A 12,309-nucleotide genomic window follows, 5' to 3' on the forward strand; every position below is an offset into this window, starting at 1 on the left:
AAGAGGCTGGGATTTGGGTAGAATTAGGCGGGAGACTTATTCTTGTAACCCATTGAAATCTCTTTTGTAACGTTACTCATCATATAGTGGAACGGAGGGCTGCTCTCTCCCCCAGACTAGGTCAATTTGGACCGAACTGGGTCAACAAATTCTTTGTGTTCTCTCTTCCTTTTCTCTCGCTGTTGTTTTCTACTTTTGGCTTGTGATTATAATTGTTCCATACACTTTGATTTTGGTTGCTTAATTATCCCTTGCTCCACACATCAAGTTGTTATTGGTGTGAGTTTTTCATCGAATTCGCAACAATTGGCGCCCACCGTGGGGCAAAGGTCAAAGGATAATCAAGTATCATGGGTTCAAAGTGGGATATTGAGAAGTTTACCGGAGATAACGATTTTGGGTTATGGAAGGTAAAGATGGAAGCGGTGTTAATACAACAGAAGTGTGAGAAAGCTGTGAAGGGTGAAGGTTCGTTACCGGTCACCATGACACGAGCGGAGAAGACCGAGATGGTGGACAAGGCCAGGAGTGCCATTGTCTTGTGCCTCGGAGATAAAGTTTTGAGAGAAGTAGCAAAGGAACCAACCGCGGCATCGATGTGGGCAAAGTTGGAATCTTTGTATATGACAAAGTCTTTGGCTCATCGGCAATTCCTAAAGCAACAACTCTACTCATTCAAGATGGTGGAGTCAAAGGCCATCATGGAGCAACTTACGGAGTTCAACAAAATCCTTGATGACTTGGAGAATATTGAGGTGAATCTTGAGGATGAAGATAAAGCTATACTCTTGTTGTGTGCTCTACCTAGATCTTTTGAATCGTTTAAAGATACCATGCTCTATGGAAAAGAAGGCACTGTTACCTTGGAAGAAGTTCAAGCAGCTTTGAGAACCAAGGAGTTGACTAAGTCGAAGGACTTGAGAGTTGATGAAAACGGGGAAGGCCTAAGTGTTTCAAGAGGGAATGGTGGAGGTAGAGGTAACCGGGGAAAAAGTAGTAACAAGACAAAGTTTAAATGCTTTAAGTGTAACAAGATGGGTCACTTCAAGAAGGATTGTCCGGAGATTAATGGTAACTCCGCACAAATTGTCACTGAGGGTTATGAGGATGCGGGTGCTCTGATGGTGTGGTGTTGTTTGGAGGATGAAGGTGATGTTGGTCACCTTGGGATTGATGCCTAGTGGAGCGGTGATCGTCTGGAGAGACGTTAAACACTCAACATCAGCCTGGAGAGGCGGTGGTAAGAATACTCATGATCTACCGGTTGAGGTGGAGGTTCAAGGAAGACATAGTGGGATGTACTCATTTGCTAGTTGAGAGGTTGAAAGCTCAGCTTTAGGTGGAGTTGAACACACCGGGAGTGGTACGACTATGGAGGACCTTGGGTGCTATGCTCTAGTGGTGAGCAAGGGTTTTCTTCATGAAGACGGAAGGCATTCCGGAGGTTGAAGAATGTATAGCACGGCTTGTGGAATTACCCTAAAAGTCCAAGGGTGATTGGATGCAAGGTGATCTTCAAGGAAGCGGGAGATGTCTCGTATTGAAGAGGTATGGTGTAGTCTTGTAGAACTACCTGAAATTCCTAGTGTAGTTTGGATACAAGGATCTTCGAGAAGGCGGAAGACATTCCGATGGCTGAAGAGGTTAAGGTGTGTACTTGTGGAACTACCTAAAATTCCTTGAGTAGTTTGGACACAAGGATCTTCAAAGGGGCGGAAGGCATTCCGATGATTGAAGAGATTAAGGTGTAAACTTGTGGAGCTACTTGGTGTAGTGGGAAGCAAGGGAAAGAGCAGCAAGGTGTTGATGTTAAATGGGCATCATCACTAATTTGGAGTCAAGGTGGAGATTGTTGTGAAAGTGACTCAAAATTGGAGTTTGGAGGCCAAAATTGATGTTTGCTGAAAGTACAAATCGGTGGCCGATTTGGAAAATCGGTGGCCGATTTTGGCTGCCTTTTGGGAGGCTTTCTGTTCGGGAAAAATCGGTGGCCGATTTGGAAAATCGATGGCCGATTTCGCGTGCTGTTATTTTTCAGAAACGTATTTTTGGGCCAGATTTGTTACAATTTTATGGGAGTTTCTTTTACTATAAATATAGGCTTTGTATCAGACTATTTAGAGAGATAGAGGGGGCTGAAACAAGGGTTTAGAAATCAAACTAGGGTTTGTATAGAGTTTGTCTCTTGGCAACAAACTAGGGTTTGAAGGTTGATTCACCTTGGGAAACACTATTAGGATTGAGTCTCTTGGTTACGGGAAGAGGCTGGGATTTGGGTAGAATTAGGCGGGAGACTTATTCTTGTAACCCATTGAAATCTCTTTTGTAACGTTACTCATCATATAGTGGAACGGAGGGCTGCTCTCTCCCCCAGACTAGGTCAATTTGGACCGAACTGGGTCAACAAATTCTTTGTGTTCTCTCTTCCTTTTCTCTCGCTGTTGTTTTCTACTTTTGGCTTGTGATTATAATTGTTCCATACACTTTGATTTTGGTTGCTTAATTATCCCTTGCTCCACACATCAGGTTGTTATTGGTGTGAGTTTTTCATCGAATTCGCAACAGCATTGACACACAAATTTTAATAAAATCAAGCAGAAGAGTCTTCTTCCCCTTAAAAAATGATTGTTTTTAGTTAAAAAAATTATTTCTTCTATGTGATGTAAAAGTGGATTTTGAAAGTTTGATAAAAGTGGATTTTAGTTGATGAAAGTTTGTTTTTGGTGTTTAACAAAAAAATTAGTATAGACAAAATGATAGTGCATGGATGATGGATAGGGCTGGAAAAATTTGCCCTAGCATTATATACTGTCTTCCGTTAAAAAAATGTTGGTTTTTAATTAAAAAAAAATTATTTCTTCCATTTGATATAAAAGTGGATTTTGAAAGTTTAGTAAAAGTGGATTTTTGTTGATGAAAGTTTATTTTTGGTGTTTAACAAGTTTTTTTTTTAGTATTGTTTATAAAATTGGGTAATCATTCATATATTGGTTTCAAGAAAGAAAAAAACCTCCTTATTGTATGTATTGATTGAAGACCGTTATTTTGTGTGAGTTGGAATATGATTGATTGAGACTCTGGCAGTTATTTTGATGGAATATCAATTGCTATAACTACTGTTAATTCTAATTATTGGGACTTTTCACTCTCAATTTTCATGGAATATCTAATTATGGAGACTTTTATGCTTGATTGAGGAAAACCGTTTTTCATTCATGCCAAAGCTGCGCCCAACAGTTAAAAAAAACTGATATTGCAAGTGACTCTTAGGTTGAGTAGTGAGATTTTAATGAGATACCACAAATTCTGGTGTATATATAGATCATGGATCATCACTCTATTAATCACTAAACATTGAAATCAAAGTTCTAGGTGAAACTCTTCCTTCGTGTGCTTGCTACTACCATGGCTCCACTCATCACTCCTGTTGCCGCCATTGTTGCTGGAAAGATCAACATCAAACTTCGAGTTCGTGTCGTTCATGTTTGGACCGTGTCTGAGTTCAACAATCCAAATGAGGATAACTCTATTCACATGCTATTGCTTGATGACAAGGTTGGTTTTTTGAAATTATATAATGTGGTCTTATATTTTGAAAATTATATTTGGCTCAGGTTGTTTTATATTTCACCTTTGTCTAACTTATAAAAACAGCTTGGAAAGATACAAGCATCTGCTAAAATTTATCATGAATTAAATTTTGTTGTGTCCCAATTGTATTAACTCACTTATAAACTATATGTTTCAAGGTTTGATACTTACTATTAAAATTTGCTTTTAGGATTTTCGCATATGCAATTTTTATGACCCGTGCGGCAGCACGGGTGCAAGGACAAGTAAATAGAGAAGCTTAGGTTGGAAGGAGTTTACCCTAAACTGCTTTTTGGAAAAAAGGAGAACAAGAAAGAAGAGAAGAGAAGAGAAAAGTCAAGAGAAAAGGAGAAGACCTTAGGAAAGAAAAACGCTGCTGCTGATTCAGGAATTAATCTAAGGTGAGGGTGAGACTATCTTGCATTAATATTAAGTTGTTAAATCATTAGATTACATCTAACAAGTTGGGGAGAGTTTGTGAGAATTTGAGAATTAGGGTTTTGAGAGAGATTTGATGATTAGATGATGAAAACTTGTTGAATTGATGTAGAAATTGTGTACAGACCTTAGATAATCCATAGGATGATTATTGGAAGTAGTTTTGAGGTTAGCACCATGAGATTAGGTGAAACTTGAAGAAAATCTGCAATCTGCCCGAATTTTGATATTAAAACTAGTATTGATCGATGCGGAATTGGTCTTAGGTGTAAACACGAAAGTTGTAGGTATGGATGTTAGCTTTCTAATGTTGTTCCCTCAAAAAAAAAAAAGCTTTCTAATGCTGTTGGTCTCACGTCAAAACGATTTATAGAACTTGAGTTATGGTCAAATTACTGCACGTAGGTCACAGTGAATTTTTATGGACTTTCAGCACAACTTTTCCGAATTTAAAATGAAAACTGGTATTGAACGGTACAGAATTGGTCTTAGGCGTAAACATGAAAGTTTTAGATAATTTTGTTAGCTTTCTAGTGACTTTGGTTTGACGTGAAAATGATGTTTGGTCTTTGAGTTATGATGAAAATACTACAGGGAGGTCTTAGCGAAATTGTACGGTGACAACATTCTCTGTTTCATGTTTTTGCGTTTTGTTCATATGTTTCTGTTTTGAATTGATCTTTGTTGTAAACATGAAAGTTGTTGATATTTGTGATATCTTTCCAGTAGCTTTGGTTTGACATGAAAATATGTTGTGGATAATTTATTATGTTTTTACAAAGATACATAGTGAATTATTGTTGATGTTTAAATACGATGTTATATGAAGTTGTTTATGATTGATGAATATGATGTTTTAAGATGTTGTTTATTATCATTTAATATTGTTATATTATGATATGACATGAATTATTTATGTGATCCATATGTTGTCAAGATGTTAAGACGTTAAGATGATAAGAGTTGTTAAGTCGTCGAGTCGTTATGAAGTCATCAAGTTTTTAAGATGTTACGTTGTCAAGATGTCAAGATGTTAGGATGTCATAGATGTTCATGAAGTTGTCTAAGTTGTACAAAAGTTATGTCGTTGCATTAGAGTTGTGTTGTTGCATAGTCAGAGATGGGGGCTTAATGCCCGACAGGTCCTTTATGACCTTAGAGATGGGGGCTCAATGCCCGACAGGTCCTTTATGACCTTAGAGATGGGGGCTTAATGCCCGACTGGTCCTTTATGACCTTAGAGAAGAGGACTTAATGCCCTGGTGGTACCACATGCATAATGAAGATGTCTAAGATGATTTAAGATGATTTGAGAAGTAGAAGTTGCATAGTCGAGTCGAAGTTGTTAAGATGTTGAGATGTCAAGTTGTCAAGTTGTTAAGATGTCAAGTTGATAAGTTATTAATGAAGTGCGATGATGAATGAAGACGAATGATTTATGATAAGATGTTACGTGAGTTATAATTATGTTGATATATGAAGTTGATTACGAATTTGATTATGAAGTTGTTTTCGGTAATGCTATGTTTTGATAATAATACTTATGTGAAATTACATGATGATGCTTATAATTATATTTGATATTAGGTGTTGATGCTTATAAATAATGTTCGATGAAATGTGGTGATGTTTGTGATTAATATTGATGCTTTGTGATGATTGTTGGAGACTATTATTTGATGTTATATGATGATGTTAAGATTAGTAATTGATAATATATGAAGATGTTTATGATTAGTATTAAGATAGTTTTACGACCAATATAAGAAGATTAATGACACTAGGAAGTTTAAGTTGTTGAATGTACTTTATATGATTTATATGCTTAATATTATTGTTTGAGAAATCTCACCCCTCTGCTTGGAAATGTTGCTCTTCGTATGGGTAACTTGTAGGTAATCAAGATTAGAGGCGTCGTGAGTGGACTCCTCACATGTGTGTCTAGGTGCTCTGATACGTAACGGGATGGGATTATGTCTTCTATTTCTATTCCTTACATATTACTTATGGATTTTTATGAATAAATTTTGAACAAGACTTATGAGATTTTTATGATGAGGCCTGCGTGCCAAAGACTTTTTATGTTGAATGAACTAATTCCGCTGCGAAGTTTTGAATTACTTATGTTAAATGATTTTGAAGAATAAATTGTTATTTATTCAGTTTATGAATTTTTAAGAAGTGTAGCATTCCGTTTAAAGTTGAATTACTCTGATTTTTAATTATGAAATTTTTACGTTGGAAAACGGGGTGTTACAGTTAACATGGATTTTGAGACGGATACCAAAACTATCGTTGACAGCATCTACGACAATAAGCAAGGCATTTCTGATTTTCATGCTATCATCAATGAATGTAGATACTTGCTTAGTTCTGACTTAGTAACCTCTAATGTGAGGTTTATTAGGAGACATGCCAATGAAGTTGCCCATAGCTTAGCTAGGAACGCTCCATATCATGCTAGTTTCAACAATTATTATGTTATGAAATGCACTAAATTTACTCTTGTCAAAAACAGGTGTGAGCTTTGGAATTTGTGGACGGTTCTAGATATAATATGTGTATTCTATTGTCTCTTTTCATTGTCACTAAATGGGTTCAAATGTTGATCATTATATTCTCATTAAAAACAAAATGGACGAAAAGATCCGGATAATTTCTTTTGGAGAACTCTTTAATTATTTATATAAATGTTTCAAAAGAAAATAATTAAGTTTTCCAAATCACTTTTCCAAGCCTTCATGTTTGGATATTTCCCATTTTTTTCTTGTTTTCCAAATCAATAAATTATGGAAACTTCAAGACAATTTTAAAATATGAGGTTCATAGAAATTCTACTAGTCTAAATCTTCATTTCTTTTACAAAGTCTTTTTGTTTGGAGGTATTTCTTTTTTGTGGTAATCAAAATCCCATTTGGATCAACATGGGATATATCGTGTCAATCACAACCATATGTAAAACAATATAAATTGTTTACACTTTTCAAATAATTTTTTAATGAATTTTAATGGATCATTAATAAAGATAATAAAGGTTTAGTTAATATGCATATCTCTAAACTAAAACATGTGTAATCATATATATTCCTAAACCATGTTATAACCACTTTTTTTTTTTACATTAAAGGATGATTAGCTCAGGGACGCCTGTATATAATATGCATGTCATTTCAGTGTTGACAAATAACATTGGTTTAACAGAAACACCTAATTGAAAATTATAAAATAGTTTAGGAATATGTTAAACACCTAATCAGTTGACAAATAACAGTGGTTTAACATATTTTTTTGTTAAGAACTTATTTAAAAAAATTCAAATAGTTTAGGGATCTGCATATTAATTAAACCTATAATAAATTGACAAACTTTTTTTGAGTTATTCAAATTCAATCCAGAAAAAACGTGGGTAATGAAGTTCAAAATTATTGTTTTGATATATAGTGAATGAGTTGCAATGCCTTGTAACATCTATTTTAATCGTTTGAATGTAATTAATAATCTATTTGAATCACACTAACTTTCTATAATATCATAATAATTTTTTGTCAAATTTGTATATAAATAACACAACTTCTTGTGTTGAAACTTCTACAAATTGAGTTGAAATTGGAAAACTATTGTCCACGTATTTCTTATCATTTACTTCAACGTTCCAACTATTTTATTTCTTTTTCAATGACATCTTTTTTCGGAGCTATTTTCTTTAGCTTTTCCATGACATATCTTATCTTATCTTATATAATAAAACAAGAACCACTAATATATGTGATTTGGCTATGAGCAAATGTTACTATCAACAAGACTGCTCAAAAGTAAGGCCACTGAGGCAATTCTTGAGCCTCCAAACACAATTACATAATATAGTTGTTTACAAATTGATAGATATTAGAGCATTTAAATGTAGAAACAAATTGATCATTTACGGCAGTCAATGGACCATTTGTAGGCAATACAGAACTACAAATATCATGTCATTAAAAATGTTAACATTCTCTCAAAAAAAAAATGTTAACATATTGGTAAAGTTAACTTTTTTCTTTTTTTTCTTGGGAACAAATTTTATGTCAGGTTTATTAGAAGTTGCTTATAGTCTAGCACAATCATATTCAATTTGTATTAACTAAGTGGTCGGATTCAAGTGGTTAATGAGTTCTCTCTAAAACAAATCTTTCAGAAAAACCAAGTTTAAAGTCCGGGTACCTTGTGTCCATTTTCCCTATAAATCGGAGGGTTAACAACATAACAAAATTCAATATGTATTACTTTGTTAATATTAAATGACAAAGTTGAAATTTAATTTTCCCAAATCTGTGCGGTATTCATAGCAATTTCCTTTGTCATATCAAAAAGGTTGAAATGATGACAAGGTGATCAACATAATTGTTGTCCACAAAATAATATCAATTAAAAATTTCCCAATCGTAATGTGATAAGTTTTGAATAATTTGGCCCATGAGGTTCAAAGAAATAACATTATTCCAAGTCTTCCCTGCCTATTCAAAGTCTTGTAGTTTTGGAGCTATTTCATTTTTTCGAACAATCAGACCCCATTTGTATCATTTGAAACTGTTGTCCACAAAATAGTACTCCCTCCGTTTCAAAATGAGTGTCGCTTTAGGCTTTGGCACACAGATTAAGAAATAGAATGAAATAATCATTGGATACATCGCTTTTACTAAACTGCCCTTACTTTATAAGAAAAAGACAAAATTAAAGTTGAATTGAAAAATGTGTGAGAGAAAAGTTGGAGAGGGTAAAGTTGGAAGAAAAAATTAAAGTTGTATTGGAAATGTAAAGCGACACTCATTTTGAAACAAATTTTTTTGGCTAAAGCGACACTCATTTTGAAACGGAGGGAGTATCAATTAAACATTTTCCAGTCGTAATATGATAAGTTTTGAATAATTTGGCACATGAGGTTCAAAGAAATAAAATTATTCCAAGTCTTCCAATTTTTTTCAAAGTCTTGTAGTTTTGGAGCTATTTCAATTTTTTTTCTAACAATCAGACCCCATTTGAATGTTGCCCACAAACTTTCTTATCAACCTTTTTCCAATTTATCTTTTTTAAAGCTTTCCCATAACTCAAGATCTTATATAACCACATTAAAATCTCATACCAATCGTAATAAGTTTAAAAAAGACGAGGTTTCAGAGAAATTCTATAATTACGTGTCTTTTAGGAGCTATTTGAATTTTCATACCAATCGTGTGTCCACATACTTTCTTATCAAACTTTTCCCAATTCGAACATCTTATATAAGCACATTAAAATCTCATATAAATCATAATCTCATTTGAATTAGATCTTCTTTCAAACAATTATTCATGATGACCATTCTTACTTCACAAATGTCACTTCTTTTGCTTATACTTTTATCTATAACCACATTCCAAATAACCATGTCTAGCAATAATCACAGGGTGCTTGGATGCAATGACAAAGATCGAGAGACACTGTTAACCTTCAAACAAGGCATCAATGCCACTCGTGGTCGGATATCAACGTGGTCAACCGAAAATGATTGTTGTGCTTGGAGTGGTGTCCATTGTGACAACATTACCGGTAGAGTTACAAAACTTGATCTCAGCTACAATTATTTGAAAGGTGAGATGAATCTCTGTATTCTAGAACTTGAGTTTCTCATTTTCTTGGCTTTGAGCTGGAATGATTTTCATGTGATAAGAATTCCATCCAGTCAACACAATATCACACATTCCTCTAAACTTGTCTACCTTGACTTATCCTACAACCCAGTTAATGGTATGGATAATCTTGACTGGCTTTCTCCTCATTCTTCCTTAAAATATCTCAACCTGAGTTGGATTGATCTTCATAAGGAACCCAACTGGTTTCAAGTAGTGAATTCACTTCCTTCACTATTAGAATTACAGTTGCTTCAATGTCACCTGAGCAACTTCCCATCTGTTGAGTATTTGAATTTGTCTTCAATTGTAACTCTTGTTCTTTCTTACAACAAATTCAACTTTCATTTACCTGATGGGTTTTTTAATCTCACCAAAGATCTCACCTATCTTGACCTTTCTCTGAACAAAATATATGGTGAGATACCTTCAAGCTTGCGAAACCTTCAAAATTTGAAACACCTTGATCTCTTTGATAACCAATTACAGGGACCAATTCCGGATGAAATAGGCCAACTAGCACATATTCAATACCTTCATCTTTCCACAAACATGCTAAGTGGTTTCATTCCTTTAACTCTAGGAAACCTATCATCCTTAATTGATCTATCTATTGGCTCTAATAATTTCTCTGATGAAATTTCAAATTTGCATTTTTCCAAACTCTCTAGTTTAGATCATCTAAACTTGAGTAATTCAAACTTTGTATTCCAATTTGATTTGGATTGGGTTCCTCCTTTTCAACTCTCTTACCTTTCATTGGAAAATACAAATCAAGGCCCACACTTTCCATCTTGGATATATACACAGAAGTCACTGCAATATCTCTACATATCGAACGCGGGAATTTCATTGGTAGATAGAAATATGTTCTCGAGCCTTATAGAAAGAATAACCGTTAGCCTTTTTCTTTCAAACAATTCAATTTCTGAAGACATTTCGAAGCTAACACTAAATTGTTCCGACATAAGGTTGGATCACAATAATTTCACAGGAGGACTCCCAAACATATCACCAATGGCCGATGTAATCGATTTGTCTTACAACTCCTTCTCAGGATCAATTCCACATAGTTGGAAGAACTTGAATGAATTGACCGTCATGAACCTGTGGAGTAATAGGCTATCTGGTGAAATTCTAGGACACCTCTCTGATTTGATACAATTGGAAATCATGAATTTGGGAGAAAATGAATTTTCTGGAATCATATCACCGAACTTATCACAATACTTAGAAGTTGTCATATTGAGAGCTAACCAATTTGAAGGGACTATTCCAACACAATTATTCAATCTTCCTTATTTGTTTCATTTGGACCTTGCTCAAAACAAACTTTCAGGATCTATACCAGATTGTGTCTATAACTTGACTCAAACGGTTACACTCCATGGGGAGGTGGGATTTCCAGAACATATTATAATTGAGTTGTTTACAAAAGGTCATGATTACGTTATTGAAGTCCAATGGGAAAGGCGAACTATCGACCTTTCAGCCAATAGCTTGTCTGGAGAAGTGCCATTGGAATTGTTTCGGCTTGTTCAAGTTCAAACGTTAAACTTATCTCACAATAGTTTTATTGGAACAATTCCGAAGACGATTGGAGGCATGATAAATATGGAATCTCTCGATCTCTCTAATAATAAGTTTTGTGGTGAAATTCCTCAAAACATGTCTCTGTTACACTTTTTGGGTTATTTGAATTTATCTTACAACAGTTTTGATGGAAAAATCCCAATAGGAACTCAACTTCAAAGTTTTAATGCATCAAGTTATATTGGGAATCCTAAACTATGCGGAGCTCCTCTTAATAATTGTACCATAACAGAAGAAAATCCTAAAACTGCACTGCCATCTACAGAGAATGAGGATGATGAATCTATAAAAGAATCATTGTATCTAGGCATGGGAGTTGGATTTGCAGCAGGTTTCTGGGGGATTTGTGGTTCTTTGTTTCTTATTAGGAAATGGAGACATGCATACTTTCGGTTTATATATGGAGTGGGTGACAAGCTCTATGTTACTTTGATGGTAAAGTTAAATAGCTTTCGCAGAAATTGAGTTCTTGCCAGTTAAGGTTAGTGAAACCTACTTCAAGTTTTATTAGTCAAACTATAGTGTATTTGTTTCATTATGTAATTCTAATCAAAACTTACATCCATTTCATTTGTTTAATATTTTATCAGGTGATTATGCATGTCACAGTTTGTGCATTGTTATCCAAATCATGGATAGAGTTTTCCAAATTGAGCCAATATTTGATATCAACAATTAATAATTGTATGAGATGAGATCATATGTGATTGTAACACTGTTGCTTCTGAATTCATGTTTCACTTGTTGTAAGTTGTTCTTTGGGATTATCCACACCTCATGTATCTCTCTACATATTAGTTTATGCAGATGGTTTAAGAATAAGAATTTGTGTTGAAACTTTTCTGCTTCCAATATGCTTTGGACATTTTCTTTAATCATATGGAGCGTTTGTATAAAAACTTTACTCCTTTTCTTCAGCTCTAAAAACTCAAAAACTCAAACATTCAGAAGAACCATATAGGAAATCGCTATCACGATAGTTTTACAAGATTAGGCATCGACTGTTGATCTTTCTGCTAATATAACTTGTATGTTGAAGTTC

At 34.4% G+C, this 12,309-nt stretch overlaps 1 protein-coding gene across 1 annotated transcript; it reads left to right on the forward strand.

Annotated features, from left to right (window-relative positions):
• The first annotated feature begins 9,235 nt into the window (after window positions 1–9,235).
• Window positions 9,236–12,104, forward strand: LOC146937984 (receptor-like protein EIX1). The gene is made up of 2 exons (XM_085752043.1): window positions 9,236–11,748; window positions 11,858–12,104. Exon 1 carries the CDS (start codon window positions 9,357–9,359, stop codon window positions 11,730–11,732), a length of 2,376 nt encoding a protein of 791 aa, XP_085608169.1. The 5' UTR covers window positions 9,236–9,356; the 3' UTR covers window positions 11,733–11,748; window positions 11,858–12,104.
• Window positions 12,105–12,309: the final 205 nt, after the last annotated feature.

Source organism: Medicago sativa, chromosome 3 (assembly GCF_051527215.1).
Source record: "Medicago sativa cultivar Bolivia chromosome 3, Bolivia_mono, whole genome shotgun sequence".
Classification (NCBI taxonomy): Eukaryota; Viridiplantae; Streptophyta; class Magnoliopsida; order Fabales; family Fabaceae; genus Medicago; species Medicago sativa.

What these genes read in the sequence shown, in the direction of transcription:
- LOC146937984 (XM_085752043.1), top strand. Translation starts at nt 9,357, where the DNA reads ATGATGACCATTCTTACTTCACAAATGTCACTTCTTTTGCTTATACTT.